Below are 24909 nucleotides of genomic sequence, written 5' to 3'. Positions count from 1 at the left end.
ACACGCGAAATTCCTTTTTATCCATTTTTTTCACAATAACAAAATTTGCTTCACTCAAAATGCTACAATTCACAAACTAATGATCCGACAGCTATCAAATTTATACACATATCTTTTGAGGGTTAGGGCATATTTTCTATGACAAAATTTTAACATGCAAATTATATAAGGATTCCTACTTGTCACATAACTTCGCAGAATATCTAATAGACGGAGGTATTTTCGGCATAAATTGCGAAGATATAATTTTGGGAAGTGTTGGAATTTGTGGTATTTAGATTGGTCCACAGATATTCGAAGAAAAACCGATTTTAGAAATTAGGACGGGCTGAATAATTAACTGTCGACTATTCTCAGCGATAAATTGGCCCATAACTCACCAATAGTTTCCACTGAATCATGAATTACTACTTGTAGCAATATGCACATGAAACATATAGTTGGATAATAAATAATTTTAACGTCTCCATCTATTTTGTACATAATCTATAATTTTAAATTGATATCATTGTTATTCTTAGCTACATTCGCAACATTGCCAGAAAATTAATGGCTTCGATATATCTTTTTTTCTAGAATCTTAAATTAAAAGATAGTTTTTGTCTGAAATAATCGTGTTCGATCCTTCACATCCCTACCCTAGAAAGTTTTGAAACATTAAAATATTAGACTTACCTAATTAGTCTTTAGACTATCCAATAAACAACTATTAATGATTAATTAAAATAAAAAAGCCATCTGAATCAATATTTGCATGACTCTAGTCAGTATTTTTCAGAAAATACGTATTTCTTTATATACGTTTACGTTTTGGGTGGCTTAAATCCTTAGCTAATGCAAGCTGAAAGCAGTACCTACTAATTAGAGAAATGCAAATAGATTTATTCATTACATGTACCCGTACATTAACATGTTACGCTTTTATTACAGAATATACTTATGCCCCATCAATGGATGGAAGGAAATATTCCTGTCCTTTCCAAGTGTTCAGTTTGTAATCAGATATGTGGATCTGTTCTAAGGTAAGTGTAACTAGCTTTTTAATTACTAAAATGTGTTTACTATATATGTATTTACTAACTATCCAAATGTACCTTAAAACGCCTCTTAATCTTTAAAATGTCCATCAAATTTTGATACCTACAGGAATGAAAATACCTTGTAATTTTTTCATGTTTCTTCTTTGTTAAACATTGTCTTTCGAATCTGGACATTCGTCCAAAAGATTGCAATGAATTATCAGTCATATAAAAGACTATAAACGTATACTCATATCATTTTTTCTAAATAATATGTATATTTGAAGAACATATTCGGATATAATCTTATAATACCCTACCGATGACAAACAATTCTATATGTACTACAATAGTTACCAACCAATTTTCAAAATATTTAATCGAATAAAATTTCAATGTTTCTTGTTCATTTTTATCACATCGACTGGCATGTCATTCTGAAGTTGTCACAGCCTCAATTTTATCTAATTTATGATGGATTAAATATATAACTGAATCTAATTTTCAAAATTAAATAAATTATAAACAGATGACGCCTGTATGAATTCTCCCCAAATTCCTGCTCAGGTATCTGACAATATTCACGACTAAACGCCTTATTCGTTATTACCAACTACCTTAATCTAATATATGAACGATATTAGAGAAACAACAATATAATTCTTGACTTTATATGTAAGAAATTAATAGAAACAATTCACTTAGTATACACAAATCCAATAACTTCTTAAAGTACTTATAAAATGAAAAATTGATTAATAAACTCGGGTAATGAAACGAATAATTCTCAATACAAAAACTAAATAATATAAATAATAGTTTTATGTCCGATATAAACAAGCGAGTGATACGAGAGTTCTGACCAGCTCCAATGCCAAAACGAAAAGGTCATATTCTGCTGACTAGATTAAAATGTAATAATTATTCTCTTGTAATACATATTTTTTACCAAAGAAATAATGTGTTTGCAGTCCTACATATATTAGAGCTCACCCAATCGACGGTTCAATTCCAGTTAGGCAATATGGCTGTTATTTTTTGAATGTATGGATTTAACTGATCGAGAAAATAACTCAGCGTACAATCATATCGCCCTTAAGCTTTTTTAAGTAACTCTTTACTTCTAGATTATTGGACTTTGCTTAAGAAAACATTCTCACTGTGATTAATGAACGTAATGTGTGCCAAAGTAATAGGTGCTTCTAATGCAGGTTTTCGGACACCAAACTTGATATTTTCGAAAATATTATTATTACTTATATATAACGTTGTTATTTTAATAGTAGTATAGAATAATATATGTGTAACATGTTTAATAAAATCTATTACAGAAACCGAAAACTAATTACCGACAAACTGATTGCAATATACTAATAGACAAAAGGTTCTGAAGCGAGTTAGATGAACCAACCAGCATATATTAAACGGCATGTATTCTGAAGTCAATTAGATGCAGATTAATATGTATACCCTACATTCAGACTTCAAAAGGGGCATAATTTATTTCAACTAGGCAATGCAATTCCGATTTCGAGAGATCTCAATCGATTCTATGAGATCAATTGATGCCAAATGCTTCTCCTCAGAATTACATCCAGCTTATGTACAATTTGGAATTGTTTCTTGATTATAAACCTGTTGGTAATGCCTATTCAATGTGAAACGTACATACAATAAGGGAAGAAGGGTGTATGTAGTTTAGACATTAGTCGAAGAACCAGTAATCTGTCAGCGAAACTAAGCTATTTTATAAGATTTTATAAGCGTAGAACATATGCTCCATATCAGGAAAACAGAAGATCAGTAAAATATCTCGTAACGATGGCTATATTGGAAAATAAAAACACACGACAGTCGATCCAGAAATAAGGGTTCCAAAGAACTCTAGCCCCATAGAAAACTATGAAGCAAAATCCGGCAACATCGGTATGCACACCTGTTCCTTTATTCTCCCAAGCCGCGTCTCACTATGCCATTCAATCTTAACTATGTGTTAGCGGATGTCGGCGAAAAGAATATAGATTCTTCTATTTAACAATACGAACAACAATTTCTTCAACGATAACGACTATAAAAACTCTTAAAACTTTTAATACCTATATTTTCTTTTAAAAAACAATGGACAGGGGTAGAAATATGAAATTCGGAAATTCGATAACTATGAAAATATTTCGGAAAACATCGATCAAGAATAATATCGATATATGGATATATCCACTAAAAATAAACATATTTAAGTAAATTTTAAAGAATAATTTAAGATATTTTCACTGCATTCCTAATCTCGGCTCCGTCCGAAATATAGTTTCCCATCGTTGATCCTAGATCCTGATGTGTGAGATCCGTTCAATTATTAAACTCAATTATTGAGGACAACGAAACGTGTATGTTTTAATTTGAATTCCCGTCACGAAACTAAAATCCATACACAGGTGTGGACACCAGTCGCAAGAAACTCCTTCTGCTAGAAAAGTCATATTCAGTATTTTTTGGACCGTAAAGGATATATTGCTCATCGATATTGCTTAGACGTAATATTACAAGTCTTGAACACCACATCCAACTTGATGAAAAATATGCCTCAATATAGGTAATCATAACAAAATATACAGAACCTAGCGTTTGAGTGACATCAGATTTTCAGAAGAATAACATTATTGATTAAAAATCAATTTGAAGTAAGAATTACAACATCCGTTGTGTTCGTAACATTTAGCTTCCATTGATTTCTATTAGGCCTATAAATTATTAATCACACTCAACACTATTGTGTTATTTAGCGGTTTTCCACACGCTCACTTAATTTTTACGAACATTAAACTTTTTTAAACGACCTTTACCACCAGCGAGATTCGATACTACTTCGTTATTACCGACGAGATAAACTTTTAAATGGCTACCCGCTGGTTTCATTCCATCATCGAACTTAAGTCATCGAACGTTAAAGAAGACTAAACGTCAATTTTTGACTTCAAATAAAATCCTCCTGCTGGCCAACTCATGGACTTATGAGTAACAACACCCGCCCACATATCAACCGTCAAACCCAGAGACATTTAATACACTTTGGGTGGATTCTGTTATACCCGATAGGCTGATTGGATTTGTGATCTTACTATCCGAACCTCACGCCTAGTGTTCCTTGTGTGCACTAGTTCCCAGAGTTAAAAGAAAACTTGAGTGACTAACGCTTCGGGAGAGAGAATTAATTCAAAAGAGAGGTAAAAAATTTTGTCAACGAGTTGGCGACTGAATTCTGAGATATTGGCATGCACAACTGTCTACAAAAATGCATAGAAGGTGGCCATTGTATTCATATTAGCGGGTAAAATCACAAGACATATCGTCATTAAACGAAATTATACCTAATTCGTCTTATCTTCATTTAAAGCATGTATAAACAGGAACAATTTCCACTTGAAAGGCAATGCTGACATAACTTTGTTTACGCTTTCAGTCACCCCAAAGACAAAAAAACTGCTACACAATAAAGAATAAAGAAGCTCCTTTCGCAACGTCTGATCATAAATAGGTTTTTAATGCTCCGAATTTATTTGGACCAGGGTCGATATTAATTTTCTCGCATCGTTGTTTTTTCGGACATTTTTTTGCTGTCTTATTAATTTTGCACGATCAAATTTGACGCCGACATCAAAGACCGACGAAAAAACAACTTTAAAAGTCTTTCAGAGAATAAATTTAAATTTACTTTCAGGGATATTTAACGTAACCCAGTGTGTTGTTTACTATTGCCATAAAACATTCTCATAAACAGAGCTTATTCTAATTGTCGTAAAAAATACGTGAAAGCTTCTTCTGAAAGTCTAGTCTGGACTAATATTTTGTTTAACCAATTATTTTACATTTCTAGAAGGTATAAAGTAACTGATTATAAATTTATATTGCAGAAAACTAGAATGAAATATAAATTGATATGTTAAGTACTTCAATAAGTTTTGTGATCAATAAGAGGCGTCATTGGGTCTTTTTTTTATCTAAAAATAATACTACTTCTTCAGACGCTTATAATTTTTAAAGTGTGAAAAGGATTTGAAATAACCAAACTTTTGAACATTGGAACCGAATGTTATCAATTGTTGAAATATAATATGACTAACACAAATTATATATAAAGCTTAGTAAAATAATCACACATACAGAGACATGACACACTCAAACAAGGACGTATCGTATCAGCTCAATATCCGGGTATCAGGTTTTTGCCTCCAAAGGTATGGCTACAAACCCAACAAGTTTACAAACGAAATAAGGTTTTGTATAATTGCTAAAAACCTTCTTCACGAAGTCTCTGATATTTTGTATGTATTCTGTTGTTATATAATACCTCTAATGTAAGAAAAATTTATATTATGTAATTTTAAATAATTAAATATAGACAACTAAGACGAAATGTATCCGAATATATAGGAATTTGCTCTCTTATATACAACCGTAATTTATCTTATATCCTTTTAATTTGACTTATCTAGGACCCCACATTGGTTAATCCATTAGAGAGACCCTATTTATTGGTTATCAGACATTTGTTTAATGAAGCTTAATACGTCGTGATTCTGATACGGTGGATTAATACTGACTGACGTATTAATATGCTCTTATCATAAGTATATAGTACAATGCATATCTATAGTGCATTTAAACATTATCTGTATTATTGTCATCACTATTGTTATAATTGGAAAATTAATTTTACTGAATATTTGACTACTTCCACATTAAGAAAATTCCTAAAAAATTACAAAATTATCAAAATTAATAAAATAACTAGCAATTAGGTGCTTGCATATTATCATCTTATCACTCAAAAAACATTTATTGGAATAAATTGACATCTTCATCGTTTTCTACATATTTTTCCTTCTCTTTGGTAACTTGACAAAATCAAGTGCTAATCAAAAGGCAACAGCTGCATCTGAGTATTGTTTTGCAATCATATCTCGTTCAATTGATTCGATTGACCTTGATAGATATCTGCAATAATACTTCCATTCGGTTTTAGCAATTTGTTGTAATACTACACCATGCTCATACCATCCTATGTAACCAAGACTTTATGGTCATTACTAACTCATAACTTCTGTTTTTAAAATTGTTGTAGTTCATTTCTCATCGCCAATCACAATGCTCAATAGAAAACGGTTCGAAATGGGAATTTCAGTTAATTTGTATAGAAACTCCCTAATTTTAGAATTTATTCTATTGTGTTTTTAACCATATGGAAACAGTTGATACATCAATTGCTAAACTGTCTCAAAGTTGTTTGAGTGTTTGAGCTGGGTTTTCGTCCAATAAGTTTTACAATTATCTTCGAACTGTTTTTATCTTCCAGACTATTCTTCATTCACATTAATAGTTCGGCCTCAACTTTCGTAGAGTCAAGACATGTTTTTCTCTCGAAAACATCTCTCTAGAAATATAGCAAAAAATACATCTGTATTTTATTACGATAAACTTTTAGTGAACGGCCTCAAAAAGTGAATCGACTACGTGCCACCAAGAAAAAACTTTCCAAGTTTTGGCCTTATAATACTAGGACAGTGAAATCAAACTCATGTAAAATTTCATACAAATATTAATCAAAATGTATCCAATTGCACTTATAAATGAAAACAAAAAGTTGAAACCAACTAATTAGCAGTTAGACCAAAAACTGTTAGAATTATGTAATGAGCTTGTGGCTCAGCGATTGCTTATACAAGGTCCGTCACAAAATATCTAGGCGAAACAAAGTACGAATACAAGAGGTGGGCGAACAATCCGAATGGACAGAAGTGAAGAACAAAAAGAGGAAGAAGTTCCGAGATGACACCTTCACCACTAGTTCAATCACACAGAACATAAAAAAAGAAGCAAGAAGGTAAAATTCATCTACCTCCCCCGATTAAGTCAAGCAATATTGGTAATTTTATTTTATTCAGAACACAAATAAAAGAAGTAGCCACTAACCGAGTAGAGTTCAAAGCTCTGTCAAATAACGACATTAACGTTACTTGTACAAATGAAATCGATTATAGAGCTATAAAAAAACAGCCGAATCAAATGAAACAAAATAAGGAGATGACGGAAATCCATTCAGTAAGAACAGTACCACACATATCAATTAAAAAGTGATAAGTGGTACAGTGTAGTTATTAGGGGACTACCGTCAATAACAAGTCAGGATGATATTAAATGCGAACTAGAGGCTTACGGATATGAAATCGCGACCGTTACGCCTATAGTGAAAAAACAAAAAACTCAAATGGCGAAAAACTTATTAGCAACAAAACCATCTATGACATAAAAGTCATAATAGATTGCAAAATAAAAGTAGAACCCCCGAAGAAATATAATAGTATTCCCCAATATACAAACCGTCAACAGCTGGGGCTTACTAAAAATTTCTGCTTCGGAATACATCTCGATGGTAGTTTAAACTGGAAGCATTATGTGAGACAAAAAGCAGAGCAAATTAGTCTCAAAGTCAAGCAACTGTACTGGTGAGTCGGAAGTTACTCTCAACTTGATTTAGAATCAAAGAAATTGGTTTACCAGTCATTCTTAAAGCCTATTTGGACCTATGGGGTGTAAATATGGGGTTGCACTAAAACATCAAACCAACTGGTAATCCAAGGCACCCAAAACAAAGTTCTACGATTAATTAACGATGCTTATCGCTACGTAACCAACGCAGAGATCAACCATGGTCTCGGATGGATAAAATGGATATACGAAGTGATCCAAGATTTCGCCCTAAAATATGAAATAAAGTTGCTAAATCACAGCAACGCGGAAGCATACGGCTACTAGTATATTTATATTTTTATATAAGTATATTTTTAAGGTTAGCTTAAGTAGATTAGTTTTATTCTAATTTGGGAAATACATACTGATGTATTTATCACTTTCACACCTTGCTTGTATATTAATGAAAGCACAGCAGAACAGTAGTACTAAAATTTATTTATGAATTAAGATTATACTAAGCATATCGAATGTAAGATGTAATTAATTTTTAAAAAATTCACATTAATACTAAATATGATGGAAATGATGGCTATAAGTTTCTAAAAATATTTCATAGCAAATTTCTTCAAATCAAACAATAAAAGTAATGAATATGGAAAATGATATTTTGAACATTTTATAATTAGTGTCTGTTACTTTATGTGTAATAATGTAAATACAACCGAATTTAACAGTTAGACTGGATTGTTTAACAGGTAATGTTGATTAAACTGTGTGTAAGCACCTAATATAAGTTACTGGTCAAAATAATTAAGATATATATTATAAATATAGCAAGTGACATAAGTCAGATTAGATCATCACTTCCAGTATATTGGACATTATTTGGTATCAAAATTATATTAATCAATATATTTATTAATAAATTCTTGCCTTTATTAATAAATACTTTATTTTAAAATTTATTTCAGTTTGCAAGATTGGAGATGTCTATGGTGTCATTCCACGGTACACACACAGTGCCGACCCAGCGTACAAAAACAGTGCCCTTTAGGACCAGCCAGGGTGAGCGTCGTACCACCGACAGCTCTACATTCCGTGCAAGATGAAGCCTGGGAGGTAGTGAGACCACAGGCGTCAAGCCCCCTTCTAGTTTTTGTCAATTCCAAGTCAGGTAAGTTACTATAATCATTAGTAGCGTTGATTGCATATGCTCTATATATCCGCTACGTGTTATATGTGGTTGGGGAAACAGCAATTGAAACTTTTTGTATTATATGATTTTAAAGTATATCTCTGGTAATAATTATTCATCGAAGCGACATTAAAGCATATTTGTGCTTCTACGCTTTGAACATGGATATTCTTCCATTTCTATACGCTTCCATTTCTGGAAACAGAACGAAACTCAAACGATTAGTAAGATTTACGAAAAGTCATCAGATCAGATACGACAATAATGTACGAAAAGGATTGTAGTTGAAACGAAGCCCGAAGAAGATTCATAAAGAGTGGCGAAATATGAGGTGGTACCAAGAAACGTAGTGCTAAGTATTTGGTGGAACCGGAAAGGAATTATTCATCATCATATATTTGAGTTTCTACTATCAACAATTAATGCGATTGAAGCAGACGGGAGAACAAAATAAAAACAGAAAAGGCCTCTTGTCTTTTACCACAAAAATGTACAAAAATCAAAAGAAAATGAAGAAAGAAAAAGTAAAAAGTCCCCCCATAGATTATTCACATTATATTATTTTATAGTAAAATGTCAAAAACAGGATTGCTGAACAGAAACAAAATCAACCTGTTTATGCTCAATTATTGAAATAATATATAATTTACACAAAAATTTATTTATCGATTTATATATTTAAATTTACTATATTTTTATTTTACTTATTTAAATTATTATTGACACTTTGAAGTGTGGCTAAGGAAAGCCCAAGGCAAGCACTGATAGAAATAAGTAGTAATAATTAATAAGAAAGATAATGAGGCAATTATCCTATACAATAGTACACTATAACCATTTTATCTGCATCATTATATCTTGTAACATCAATCGAAATAAATAATTATAAAAATGATGAGCAGAGTAAATATTATATAAATAATCACCCTGTATAATACTATTCATCATTGCACCTTCTATAATTTTATTGTGCTTAGAAATATTACAACTATATTACCAACTATATACATATACTATCAATTACGTAACTGTAATATTACTCTCTTTTTAACCTTTTGATTCGCAGATGTTTCTTGAATTCTAAAAACAGTTAAAAATTACGTATTAGCAAATGAGACGAATAAGAAGGATGTTACATGAATATGGTTTTGTCTTCAGCTAAATATTGAAATGCTACGGCTCACGGTATGGGGCGATGAATTATTATCATATAAAACGATTTCTTCGCTTGACGCTTTACACAATAATAAAAGGATACTCTTCCAGACATTTACAATTTCACAATGACCTGTTTTTCTTTTCTAATTTAGCCTACACTATCAGAACCCTGTTTCTGTGCTACTAATGGAGTACTCAAAAGGTAATCGAGGTTGTAATGTGCTCTGGTTAGTTTGCAACTGTGATGAAATGCTTTATGAGTACATTCACAGTTTACTTTTTATGTTTTTCTGGACAGCTAAGTAGAAAGCTTATTAACAATTTACTTAACAAATTTAACAACAATGCTGCAACTTAACAATTCAAAGATTTGATCCTCCAAAATATCAATCATTAACAGCTACGAGACTTTCAGCAACAGCTTAAATCAATTTGCTTTTGGTGATTATAAATCGTAAACTGCAAAAATGTTGTCCAAACTCTGGGATACCTAACCATGATAGGGTAATTTTTGCAATTTCAGGATTTCTAAATCCCAGGTATCCGAACAAGAAGGTTTTTTCAAGGCTTCGATGCTTTCAAATTCTGATGGCTGATGTCTAAAGGTTGACTAGTATCGTTCATCCTGAAAGACGATAATTTTGACAAAATTCCAGTAAAGGAATGTAAGAGATGCTTTTTTTTAATTCAAAGTAATTGGCGATCCAAAATAAAGGCATTCTCTTTTGTTCTATTTTTTCCACTTAATTAAAGAAATTCGTTGGAAAACTGTCTTATAAATTACCTGGAGAAATCCTAGCAGAAGAAGCCGCGAATTGTTGAATCTACGAGGCAATAACCAATAAAAAACCGGTGTTTCATCGCTAATATGATAATATGATGACATCTGATGAATCTGAAGATATGGCAGAAACTAACATCTTTAAATGTGCAATATTGATCTAGTTTCTTTTATTTGGACGCATAGGATTTTGTTTTATTTTTACGCGTTCAGTCGATCAGTTAAAGGATGACCTTTTTTGAGAACAATATACACAACAACACACATATCCAATATATATATATATATATATATATATATATATATATATACATTTAATTAATTAATTATAATTGTATATTCTTAGTTGACACATTCTTAGTTAAATTTTTCGGATGAAAGAATTATAAAGATAAAGAAGTTGAATTAGATAACGAAACATAATTCATAACTTGAGCTTAATAAGCTTAAAAATATTTTTTAAAAATATAAAAATAAGCTTCTAAAGCGACATTATGACAAAAAAAGCATAAAATATCGGTTTCGCACAAAAAAAAATTCATCGAAAACGTGTACTTTCTAAATACCTCTCCCGAAACAACGGGAAAAGTTTCATTAATTAGGCTTTTATTTATATTCTTTTAGCGGTCACCACGTCATATAATTAAAAAGCAGCTCGTAATTTTTGTAATTGTTGAGCTCGGGTTTTATTCTCTGTTTGCTTTTGTTAATTAAAATGATTTCGTGATTAATTTTCTTTTTAGGTGCGCTGGTTTCTGCGAAATTTAACATAGCTTTTGTTTCATTCCGTTTATTTACTTTTGGGTAATATTAAATTGTTCAACAAGTTTGTGGGGAACCATTTATTTGTTAACAGTAGAAGTACATTTTTTTATTCATTAATATATCATTATTAGTCGTTGGCGACTAACTTACAATTTGTCTCAACAGTAACATATAACTAAGTACTTATAGGAGGAGGTCGTGCTGGCCTTACTTAGTCACTAAGAATATAAAAGTTAGTAGCACTTTTTAGTGTTTTACTATTTAGTACACTTCACTGCATCATTACAGATTCAGGTTTGCTTCTCCTGAGTCTGCGCGCCCGTTCAATATTATTCTACAATTGCAGCACATCGACGTTTATATAGTGTGGGGCAAGAGTCCCGCTACAATTGACGCAATTAGTAGTCCTCTTAGTAGCAAAAATGGAACTATTATTTTCAATAATTATTATCACTATTTCTGCTCGTTCTTGTGGCGTATATTTATCCATGATAAAATTTGGACGTCTACACAACACAATAGTTAAAGCGAAACTGAGTTAAACGTCACATTACCAGGATGCCGCGCCATCAAAATGCTAGCCGGATCTTGTCCCACCTTAGTGTCAAATCCAAATCGTAGCGGGACTTTTGCTCCACCCTATATATATCCAAAAGTCTCAGTGCAAATATTGAAACGCTCCAAATAGATCCACAATATTTCTCAGGACATTATTCTGAAATACTTGTGTTATATTGATATTACTTCTCGCAGAACGTCTCCGTAACTTCTTTCCATAGGTCCATATATATTTCAGTATCTTATACAGCAGCAACTTATTATTTACGGATAATATAGATTTACTTTCAAATAAACTATACTTTATTGCATTTTCGTTCGAGTGGGTGGTTTCATACGCTCCTTGCAATGAAGTTTTTCGTCAAAAATCTTCCCAAGGTACTTAGAATTGCTAGTGTATGGAGGAATCAGATTCATATTTATTGCTACATGAATAGTTTGGTGGTAGTTGAATTCTATTCGCATTGATTTACTTTAGTTTGCTTTTATTCTCCATGTCTGGATCCACTTATTTATATTATTACCTGCTTGTAGCAGTGTCATCAGCAAATATATCAAGAAAAATATTTCTATTTATTTATTTATTTCTATATTCAGTACCCAAAATACTGCCTTGCAGTACCTGGCCACTTTTGTTTGTATCATTATTGAGTTTCTTCTTATTTAATTCTGAACATCCTGGCTGAGATGTAGGAGATTGAGAGTTCATTTAACATTTCATATTGCATAAGAACATGTTTCATAAACAAAACTTTACACATAGACAAGCGTTTTTGGACCTTTGGGATACATTATTCTGAATCACGATGTTTCTAAATCACAATTAGCATCTTAAGGAGGAGTGTGAATCTGAACTACGGCTTCAAAATATTCGTGTTCAAGAAAATATTTAGTATCAATGATTTTGGATACAAGCATAACTTTGTTCGTAGATAACGGCTCGTTATTATTCTTACCCATTCTTCTAAAATCAGTGAACTAAATATATTTCAAGTTTTAAAAATGATTTAAAGTCATCTTTTATTAACCTATCAGGGATTATTTGGATTGGACTTATTAACATAAGATAAAGAAACGAAAAGATGATAGCTGTCGTAAAAGAGTATTTTAAAACGTTTCAAAGAGATTATATAGCAGTTCCTAAATTATAGTATCCTTGAACTATTCCTTGAAAATTATACTAAATTATACCATTTTCCATTTCCTAAAAGCTACGTCTAATTCTCAAAATAGACTTAGGAACTTAATATAATATTTAGTATATTTTTTTATATGAAAATGATATTGCCCTACAAAAATTATATATGTGACTTAGTTTATTACAGTATTTATATATCGATTTTTTAAAATATCTATGATCCTTACACTTATGGACCGAATTATAATTTAAATTAATTATGATCTTCTCTAGGTATTTGGTTATTTGGTTACCCTTAGCATTCGCCCTTAATTCCTTAAACACAAGCATTAATTTTTGTATAATGTCCTGTTTTAACGACTCTGAATATTGCAAATTTGGCTATTTTTGCCTTAAATTAATTTACCTTTACATTATATTTTAGAGCCTTTCCATTATATTTTTAGCCTCGAGCACATTAAAAACTAAATACATCCTAATCGTCTTGTCAGAATGGCCTAGGTAGTTCTGTTTTTACGTCCAACTATTTACACCTGACTAAAAAGGTATTATCATTTTCAACTTATTTTTTGTTTATTTAAAGAATAATAAATGACGGTTTATTAAGTATGTCGAAAATATTTTGCCTAGAATACTGCTAATTTATATTTCAGTATGAAAAAATCCTGCCAAATGTATGGGAAGGGAAACTAGTCCTAGTTTCCCGTTTAGCAAATTGGTGAAAGGGGGTTTGCGTATTTTAAAAATTATGATCTTAGTCTATCATATATGCTTTTGCGGAAGCTTTTACTCTTCAGGTAAAAATAAAATACGATGCCTTGGAAAAAGAGAAACTTTTCGCCGCACTAAGATAAACGTGGAATATTCATTTTGACAGGCAACTCACGACTACGACCCGGTTAATTTAAAACTTCCCCGTGGTTGGAAAGTGAACGCGAAAAAAAAATTAAATATCTTACCGGAGGGCAATTGATAGAGAATGTTGGATGGTAATTTGCGTGTTATGTCACGGTAAAATGAACGTATATAGGAATAACTTTTTATTTATTTATTGATATAATTATGTTATACCACTAAGAAACTCAACATTTTTAATAATTTTGGCTTCTTTTAATGACATGACACGGGTCAAGAAGAATAATTAATTAACATAAAAAAGTAATTAATTGCTGTTTTTCCTGGATGTTTAAGGGAAGGTACTCCAAAAGTATGTTTATTTTTGCTTAATATGTTTCTTTTACGAAACGGACGTTTTTTACCACTTCCTAATAAGCTCTCTCTTGAATGTTTTATGATTTTTATAACTTCTTTTAAGAATTTTTAATATGATTAAATTTAAGGTAGTTGTGAAATGTGTGCATTAAATAAGCGGGATTTGATATTTGAAATATATTTTTAATTATATTTAAAGTAGTTCTTCATTATTCAAATACTTGAATCGAGATATAAAAAGTTAATTAAACCCATATTAGTTTGCAAAGCTTCGAAAATCATCTACTATTGTATAGACTTAACTAGATAGATTTAACTACAATCAATAGTAATCAAAGTAATTGCTAAATACATCATAATCGTCTTGTCAGAATGGCCTAAGTTATATTACGAATGCCTTAGGTAGTTCAGTTTTTACATCCAACTATTTACACCTGACTAAAAAGCTATTATCCTTTTCAACTTATTTTTTGGTTATGTAAAGAATAATAAATAACGGTTTATTAAGTATGTCGAAAATATTTTGCCTAGAATACTGCTAATTTATATTTCAGTATGAAAAAATCCTACCAAATGTATGGGAAGTTCTAGTTTCCCGTTTAGCAAATTGGTGAAAGGGGGTTTGCGTATTTTAAAAATTATGATCTTAGTTTGCCTAACAAACGTTGGAAGAATTATCCAAAGAATAATCATTCCTCCAAGACCTCTGTTTTGTAATAATCTCTCACTTGAATATTTTATGATTCAAAAGAATATTGATATTACGAATTAAGAATTGGAATTAGCCCCTTTGTGAATCAAAGAGCTTTTTTAATTTGCATTTTAAACTGTTCGTCACTGTGAATCTTTCATGTACTCCTGTGGACCTTACAATGTTCAATGTGTTTATACAATTGATTAATCGCCAAGGATTTTATATCTAACGGAAGATGCTCAGAGCAAACTACTACTGTCGACTATCCTTTAGTTGTTTCCTTCAGGAGAGAAGGCAGTTTGTTAATTCTTTTATATTCCTTTTTGAAGTGACGACAAGTGTGTATATTAGTGCCTGTTTCGTGTGTGTGTTTATTGTAGCCTTACTTCACATTAGCAAATCGACGGTATCGTCAGTGCCTCGATGAATAACAGGTTGCCCCTTTCTATTCTCAATAAGAAATTATTTAAATAAATCAGAAGTGTGTTCTAAAGAATCTATAAGGCTCTGCCGTTTTGAATTCATTCAATTGACCATAATAAAGCAACTCATCAAGAAAATAAACTAGATTGACTTCCAAGTGAAGTTCGAACAGAGTATTGCAATTGAGTCAAAACGGGCTGAAATATCTCAATTACTTATATTTGGAAATAATGAACATTTGAAGAACAGCCCTAGTCTGAAAGGGGTAGGTCACCCTAATCTGTAGAGTTGCTGAAAACAATTATAATATCATATACTGTATGAAAAGGTTTCCGAATTTTGGATGGCTGCAAATTGCAATACTCTAGGGCCAAGAAACTCAACTGCTGAAGTACACCTATGGGAGGCGGACACACAAAACTGCAAGCTTCTGTCCATATTCTAGTAGACTATTATAGCAACACTTCGAACTGCAATGCTTGTGCTAGGCATCCAAAAACTGTATGTGTTTCTCAAAACCTACCCTGCTACAAAAATTACCCGAACTACTTTACCTGTGTACCCAGATTATCTAAGTACTTTTGCTCGAACTTCTTAACTCTTTTATTTGAAAATAAAGAAAGAACTTCTACAATACAAATAACTGTGTAATAAGTTTAAATTATATTCTAATAGACCGATTCCTTAGAATATTGAATAGCCAACACCTATATATTTCAATATACATATATATATATATATATATATATATATATATATATATATATATATATATATATATATATATATATATATACATATATACATTCTACGTTTATGAAATAAGGATTTTTTACATTTTTCTTTCTTCGGAAGTATCAAAGGTCACATTATTCATCTTGACGTTGTGCCTCAGCGTCTATCATATATGCTTTTGCGGAAGCTTTTACTCTTCAGGTAAAAATAAAATACGATGCCTTGGAAAAAGGGAAACTTTTCGCCGCCCTAAGATAAACGTGGAATATTCATTTTGACAGGCAACTCACGACTACGACCCGGTTTATTTGAAACTTCCCCGTGGTTGGAAAGTGAACGCGAAAAAAAAATTAAATACCTTACCGGAGGGCAATTGATAGAGGATGTTGGATGATAATTTGCGTGTTATGTCACGGTAAAATGAACGTATATAGGAATAACTTTTTATTTATTTATTGATATAATTATGTTATACCACTAAGAAACTCAACATTTTTAATAATTTTGGCTTCTTTTAATGACATGACACGGGTCAAGAAGAATAATTAATTAACATCAAAAAGTAATTAATTGCTATTTTTCCTGGATGTTTAAGGGAAGGTACTCCAAAAGTATGTTTGTTTTTGCTTAATATATTTCTTATACGAAACCGACGTTTTTTACCACTTCCTAATAAGCTCTCTCTTGAATATTACGAAGAATTTTTAATATGATTAAATTTAAGGTAGTTGTGAAATGTGTGCATTAAATAAGCGGGATTTAATATTTGAAATATATTTCTAATTATATTTAAAGTAGTTCTTCATTATTCAAATACTTGAATCGAGATACAAAAAGTTAATTAAACCCATATTAATTTGCAAAGCTTCGAAAATCATTTACTATAGTATAGACTTAACTAGATAGATTTAACTACAATCAATAGTAATCAGAGTAATTGCTAAAAATCTTCTCAAAATGTTGCAATTTAAAATAGCCATAAATTATATATTTAGAGAGTTTTAGTAGGATTCGATTGATGTCGACTTACTCGCAGAATGAACTACGCTGTGTTCTGGAGAGTGGAGCATGGAATATAGGAACGACATCGTAATAAACACTAAAAGATTATCGCATTTTAAATCTCAAAAAGGAGTAGATACAGAGCAATGTCCATTAACTTACCTAACCATAAATGAAATTGTCACCGTATTTTGAATGATTGTCATCAGAAGTCACTGTGGGCGACAAAAGAACGGCTTCTAGTGCAATTGCTTTTCGATCTAAATCAGATCATTTACCCGTTTTCATAATACACCTTGCAAATATGTATTGTATCCGTATACAAACCTATTGAACAAAAAACTCAGATGCCGTTAAAAATAATTTCTATTGAGGTTTTATCGGAGATTTTAATGCACATGCGCTACGCTAGAAAGAAATTTTAGGAAATTTTGTCTATGAAGAAATTATGACTATTTGCCTCATTAAATAATTTGTGGTAGGTAACATTGTATATCAACACTTTTAACCGCAGCCACTAGAAATCATTAATTCAGTGCTATTGAATTCCTGTTCCTGGCTTTTTTCTAGGTTTAGCGATGTAGGCTGATGCATGGACCTGATTGTGAACCTATCTTCTCTGGGAAACAGTGCATCTATGGCTTCAAAATACATGTATAAAAAGTCGCATACAATTAATCACGACTGGAAATAATTACAGAATTGATAGCATCACCGAAAATTTCAAATAGGAACGATAAATGTATATTAGGAATTTGAACAGCTGAACGATACAAATATTAAGACGACACAAAAGCAATTGTCAGATATAAATGTTCAGTGTACATTAAACTATGTCTACAAATCCGATATAAATCAAAACCTTAGATATACTACGAATATATGTAGACCGTTAAAGAACAATCACGAGAAAAACTCATCTTTTTTAAAAATATTGCAAATTAAATATGTATCTTTGGCAAAAATTAAAAAGAAAAAACTAGAAAAGAAGCTGCTTCAAATGGGTTTGGGGCGGTTTAGAAGTAACTGTACCGAAACGGAAACAATAATCTATAGACAACAATATTAAAATTGTGAAAGTCACACCATTAGCCTTTCAAGCGACGATATAGTAATTTCGCCAATAATTTATATGCCAAAACCAACAATGGATGAATTAAAAATAGCAATGTAACTGCTAAAGTGCTGTAAAACAGTCGAATAATTATAGCCGGTGAAGCTTCACGCTCATTTTACCAAATTCTTCAAAATCTTCACTACATCAAATATAATGCTCAAGTGTTGCATAAAACTAGGAACAAATTTAATGGCTGCAAATTGCAATACTCTAGGGCTAAGAAATTCAACTACTGAAGTACACCCACGGGAGGCGGGCACACAAAACTGCAAGCTTCTGTCCATATTCTAGTAGACTATTATAGCGACCCTTCGAACTGCAATGCTTGTGCTATAAATACAAAAACTATAGGTGTATCTTCCCGAAAAGTTATCAAATGCATGAGGTTTTATAAACAATAACTTTAATTTAACTTCAGAACTCTTTTATTTGAAATTAAGGAAAGAACTTCTACAATACAAATAACCGTGTAAGTTTAAATTCCAATATAGTAATTTCGCCAATAATTGATATGCCAAAACCAACAATGGATGAATTAGAAATAGCAATGTAATTGCTAAAGTGCTGTAAAACAGTCGAATAATTAAATCCGGTGAAGTTTCACGCCCACTTTACCAAATTCTTCAAAATCTTCACTTCACCAAATATACTGTTCAAGTGTTGCATAAAACACGGAACAAATAGATGCAAAATCTGAAATCAAAAATTATGAGGACGTTGTCATATCATAAGCAAATTCATTTTAATTAACAGCGTAATAAATATATTTAATAAAACAATAAATTCGTCAATTTAAAATCCCCAAAGGTGTAACCTAAATAATCTCAGTAAAAAAATAAATTCTCTGTTTATATGTTTCTTTGTCCTTTGTTAAAAATAACATCAATTATATTAAGCTTATTATTAGATTACCCGAAGAACAGAGTGATTAATTATTTGAATTACAAAAGGAAACTTCAATTTTTAAGTTTCTTATTCTTTTGTTACCCAGTCTACGGGCTTAGATAAAATTATTTTTCATTTCGTTACTGAACATTGGAAGTGGTAGAAAAACCTTATTTCAACAACTTCACGTTAAACCTGAAAAAGCAGCAATTGTTTCAAAATTGAAAAGATGTGGAAGTTAATTACCGTTTTTATTAATTTTCATTTTCGTTTCGACTTTCGACACTGGCATTTACTCTGGGCAGCTTTGGAAGCGGATCATTTTTCCTTAAAAAGTATCAAATTTTATCAGGTATCTTGTGATATTGCCATTAGCTGTAAGCGAGTGCGAAATGATTTGTTGAACTCGTTTGGCATTCACGCCAGTGTTCACTAAAGAGATGTCATCTCAACAAAGTAGTGGATGGTATTACGCAAAAAATAGAGTGCAATATGAACTACTTGTTCGACCTCGCTGATATACATGCTAAGGCTTCGATCGTTTTTTGCTATATAATTAGCATTGTAGCAAATATAGTTTACTAATGGAGATTTAGGCTGAATAATAAACAACATCTTAAGCAGACTCTGGCAGAATAACATAACCGCTATAGGCTACCAGCGTCGACCTATCTAAATTTAAAAAACCCTACATGTGTATCTATGCGTTTGTAAAGTTTATTACATCTAAATTATTTTCAGGTCGCTACCGCTATTTTTTATCAGAAAGTAAAGGATTCGCGCTTCGAGCTAAACACAACGGGCCCGCTTTCCTCCTTTTTAAAAAACGCGAGAACATGAAATCTGGAACAAAGAAACACTTGTTACGAAAAGAGTAAATTCGAACGAAGGTCTTGTACAATGAGCGTCCCCTTAAAATCTGCACAATTCACTGACAATTTGAAATCTGAAAAAGAAAGAAAGCTACGTCTAACAGGAGACTGCTGTGGACGATAATAAAAAAAACTTAATAGAAAGGGAAAAAACAAAACAAGACTTTTTCATTGTTTCATTGTTTTAGTCTTGTCACTTGGAGTTAACCATAGCTTACATAATTTGAAAACATTATATTAATGCAAAATAGCTTTATACTGTTTTAATATATAAAATAACTGACCATAACTGACGCATAACAAAGCTTGAGATATCCCAAACAGCATTGCCCGTATATAACTGTCCTTTAAGTCATTTGAATATAATTTCTGATGTATAGATTGTTCAATAAGTTCGAAAATGAAACGATAGCTTTTAGAGATGGAAATACAAAAATATATTTATTGCTGTAAAATAACTTATTTTATTAGAAACATTTAGCCTATCACATCACGATAGTGGCTTTAAAGATAACTTATAAAAGGTTTCTCTTACAACAGTGAAATGTGACCATCCGCTTTTTTTTGTGTTTTATTAGCACATAGTCCACGTCTACAACGCATGCATGCAACTTTGTAGATTGAAGTCGGCGTTTGAGATAAATCGTAAAAAACTATTAAATGGCCGTTATTAAACATCAATGTTTATGTTAGAAGTAGCGTTGGGAACTATCGACTAAAAACAGTCGAAACAATCGACAGTCGCAAAGCAATAGAAACTGTCGATAGTCAAATTACTAACTACTATTTAGTAGTAGTAACTACTAATTGAAACTACTATTTTCAGTCAAATGCACGATTCGACTGTTTTGTTCAATTCGTGATGTCAGACGAAGATGTACGAACCCTGTACTATATAAATTGTGAGAGGAGAAAGGACAGAGATAATTGCTTGGAGCAGTTAATTTTATATGTGCTCATATTTTCCAACGGTAGTATAAGCTAGACGGCGATGTACATTTTCCTTCACGTACTAACTTTAAAAAAGAACAGGAAAAAATAATTACTCGAACCAAAAATAGCGACTAAAACAGTCGATAGTACAAAGTAGTGAATTACTAAACAGTCGATAGTCGATTTCAGTCTATAGTTCCCAATGCTAGTGAGGAGTATTATTTAATCATATCATAAACAGATTCCCTAAGATGTTAAGACAGCAGTGTATAAACTTAATTATCCGAATAATAAATATATTTAGTAAAATAATTAGTTTATTTATTAACAACAATAAAAAATCCCTAAAGGTTTAACGTAAAGCATTTCGGCAAAAAAATAATTAGAGTGTTCTGTTTATATTTTTTATTTGTTTTCTTTAAAAAGTAACATTAATTATTTTAAGCTTTTTAAAAGATTAACTAAAGAACAGAGTGATTAATGATATGAATTTAAAAAAGCGAAAACTGTTTTTTTAACTGTCTTTGTTGCCCAGCCTTATTGGTGACGTGAGTAAAATGGTTGTTCCTGGACAATTTCAGTTACAAACATTTCCAAATATAAATATACTGAGAGATTGAAATCCGCAACCAGTTGCAGTTAAAGGATCGTTGCTGCAAGTTAAGATTTTTTTGCGGGTTTCGAAAGTCTAGATTTATCAAGTAAGGTATCTAAGGTGTTAATTAGCTAATTATAGAAGATATATGTGTTATTACAAACTATTCATAAAGTGAAGTAAAATAATCGTGAACCATCTACCTTAAGATGAATTTGAGAATTTCGAGCGAACCAAGGGTTCTTCATGATTGCACTTATTATTTTATATTAAACACTTGTAGTTCTATAAGTTTATATAACGACATAAATATAAACCACAGTTGTAATCTGTAACTAGTTGTATATAACTACTATTTTATATAATATGGATTTCACCAGGTTTAAAAGTTTACTTAGTTTATCTATATTACAAATATAATGTTAAATCTTAGTGGAACACAGAAATCTATAGTCGCAGTTTAGGCTTTCGGAGCTACGGAAATGAAATGGTATACACACTCAGATGTTGAACTTTAAATTATTGATGTATTGAAATGTGTATACACACTCAGATGTTGAACTTTAAATTATTGATGTATTTAAATGTGCAATGAAAAATAATCTTTACCACGTCTCCAGTTTATTTTAGTTTATTTCTGATATCCTCAGCCTAGCACTACGGAAGGTCACCGTTCCTATTATATGAGTAGGCCTTATATGACTTCGGACTCTGCAGTATTCCTAAATAAATAATTTCCGATTTTGCCTTTGAAGCACCTTCGTTCTAGGAAGGATTGATGTCTTTCTTCCATCAATTTGCCTTTGATAACCTTTAATGACCCAAATTTACATGGCATAATTTCTATAGAACATTTCCCCAGTTTTCTGGACCCTACCAATTCCAATAGTCCAACGGTGAGAAACTAAACTAGTTCAATCCACTTTTGGTAGTCATACATCTTGAACTATCGTGAACTGTCCAAATTCTAGTAGAATATATTAGTTCTCCGCAACTTAAGCTCTCCTTAGATGTCTCTCCACATTATGTAGAGAATCCACGAACTAGGGGTTCTTCTTTAGTTTGTAGCTGGACTCCTAAGTTGACTTCTCCCAACGTTACTCTAAAATCAATGCACTTGGTTTCTCTATTAACCATACAACGATTACTTAGCTTTAATAGAAATCAGCACAATCAGTGAATGGTCTGTGTTTAGTTTTAGATTTTCTTCAATTTGTATATGATTTCGTGAAATAGAAACATTTCAATGAAAGATGACGTAGAAATCCAGCAGGTCAGAGATATTATCTGGCCAATATAACGAAAATAACCTTCTGAAATATTCATTTTCAAAATGAATGGCACCCTTTTACGAAATGAACGACGTACGAATTTTACGAATGTATTAAGTAATTATTGGTTGAAATATTTTTTCTAAATAATCAAATAATCAACATTTCAATCGACAATGTGATAGAGGACCGCAAAATTATCCTTATTTAGAGAGTTTTCAATGCTGCTATTATTTTATCTTGCATTATTTTCTTATAATTTGTTTAATAAGTTCTTGAAATGTAATCTTAAATTACATTTTAGTACTAAAAACCGAAAATGTAATGTTTCAGTTAAAACTAATCTTTAAAAGAAAACTGTTAAAATTTTATAATATTCTACCGATAAATTTGTGTTTGTAATTTCGTGTTTTAATCTTACACTTACGCCACAAATGAGGTGGGAAAATCAGAAAATATAAAAAAATCTTCAAAATCGTTTCGAGTCATCGAAAGGTTAAGTTGGGTTAGTTAGCTAACATCGCAAGAAAATCAAAAGAACGTGTTGTTTTATATTACATGAGCATTTGACTATGAGAAAGCTCTGTTCAATGTGGCTGCCGCATTTACTCACTGTTGTCCAATAACAAGAACGTGTTGATAATTGTAAGCAGTGTTTGGTTATACTCAAACGTAACAAACCGAAGTTTTTGCTTCGATATGTGACAATGGATGAAGGATGGATCCATCACTTCACACCAGAATCAAAACAATCGTCATCTCAGTGGACAGCAACTGGTGACAGGCCTATTTTGGAAATTCAAGCAAAAGATTCTATAAAAAAGTTTCTATAAAAGTGGTATTGAAATGTTACAGCGGCGATGATTATGTAGCTCTGGATGGAGATTACGTTGATGAATAAAACGAATTTTAAACTAAAAAAAATCGTTCTCTTTGTTACGTCTTTACGTTTCACATACACGTCTAATAAAGGTAGCGTAACATGATTTTTTACCATAACAAAAATTACACCTATCCTAACTTCAACCATATAATTTCCCTTCTGAATTCTCATATTCTTTTTATATTCGTAGTGTAACTACTACGACGTCATTTCATCCGTGCGAAGCCCCGATTCGTAGATTAACATAGAAAAATATCCTCACAAACCCTATCCCGAAAAACAATCAAATAAAAATATGTAAATTAATGACATCAGTATTCTCTTATCAAGACTCGAAAAGTACCTTTTATGCCAGTTCCATTTTCCTATCGGACAGGAGGGAGATGTTTTGTTATCAGTCTTTGGTCGTGAGCAGCCTTTTAAGATGGATTTACCGATTTTTTCGCCGATATCTGAAAAAACAACGGTATTTTATTTTCGTTCGTACTACCAAAGCGATTGATTTCGTAAAAAGAATGTTCCAGTGAATAGATTAGAGTTATTAGATTTATGTGATTAGATTTGAGATTAGTTTAAATCTTTTATTCGAATAAAAAATTCTACTAATTTTATTAGCGCATATAGAGGGTGCTTCAAGATCTAAATTTGCTACCAAAATTACTGTGACACCTAGTATATAGTAAAAATAGACCTCTATACGAGATATGAAATGATAGCATCTCACGAAATGAAGCTCATCAGAGAGCCCACCTGTTCACATTACTAACTCATAGTTGGTATTCGGGAAGGCTTCTACTTCTCAACCAATAGGCCAATGGTGTTCGTGCCGCAGAACTTTGAACTATTCTTCACTAAATTTCACCAAAGTTGGCGATGAGTTGCACCTATTCTGGTGTCAGGCATTATTAGTTTTCTATACTTCAGATTGCTCTCAATGATTTTGATTAACTTCTCTTTCGGAGCTGATCTCTGTTCTTCTAAATGAAGAATTTTGCCACAGGAGTCTGTGAGGAATCCATTGACAATTCGCTCAACTGTTCAGTGTTATCTGTGTTTTTACTGTAAAATTTATCTCTTCGTTTTCTTTTAAAAAAGCTGATGCTGTTGTAATTTGGCGTATTGGGCTTATTTTCTCCGTGGTATCAATTTCTATAATTTTCCTATATTACTGATCTGATTAATTATTTAAATTGCTGCACTGGCTC

The 24909-nt window shown here is 31.5% G+C and overlaps 1 protein-coding gene across 3 annotated transcripts in view; it reads left to right on the top strand.

Moving 5' to 3' along the window:
* The window catches only part of LOC143202105 (diacylglycerol kinase eta), a 436917-nt gene that overhangs the window by 249022 nt on the left and 162986 nt on the right, over positions 1–24909 (top strand). For all 3 annotated transcript variants that reach the window (XM_076413382.1, XM_076413384.1, XM_076413383.1), the window contains 2 exons: positions 931–1022; positions 8459–8661. In XM_076413382.1, coding sequence (XP_076269497.1) covers positions 931–1022; positions 8459–8661 — 295 coding nt within the window. The remainder of the gene's footprint in view (positions 1–930; positions 1023–8458; positions 8662–24909) is intronic.

The sequence above is a fragment of the Rhynchophorus ferrugineus genome, unplaced genomic scaffold (genome assembly GCF_030347505.1).
Source record: "Rhynchophorus ferrugineus isolate W39M unplaced genomic scaffold, kcgeb_rfMv2 rfM9, whole genome shotgun sequence".
In the NCBI taxonomy this organism is placed as follows: Eukaryota; Metazoa; Arthropoda; class Insecta; order Coleoptera; family Curculionidae; genus Rhynchophorus; species Rhynchophorus ferrugineus.
The sequence above is the reverse complement of the archived record's forward strand: the minus strand, read 5'-3'. Positions and strand labels throughout refer to the sequence as shown.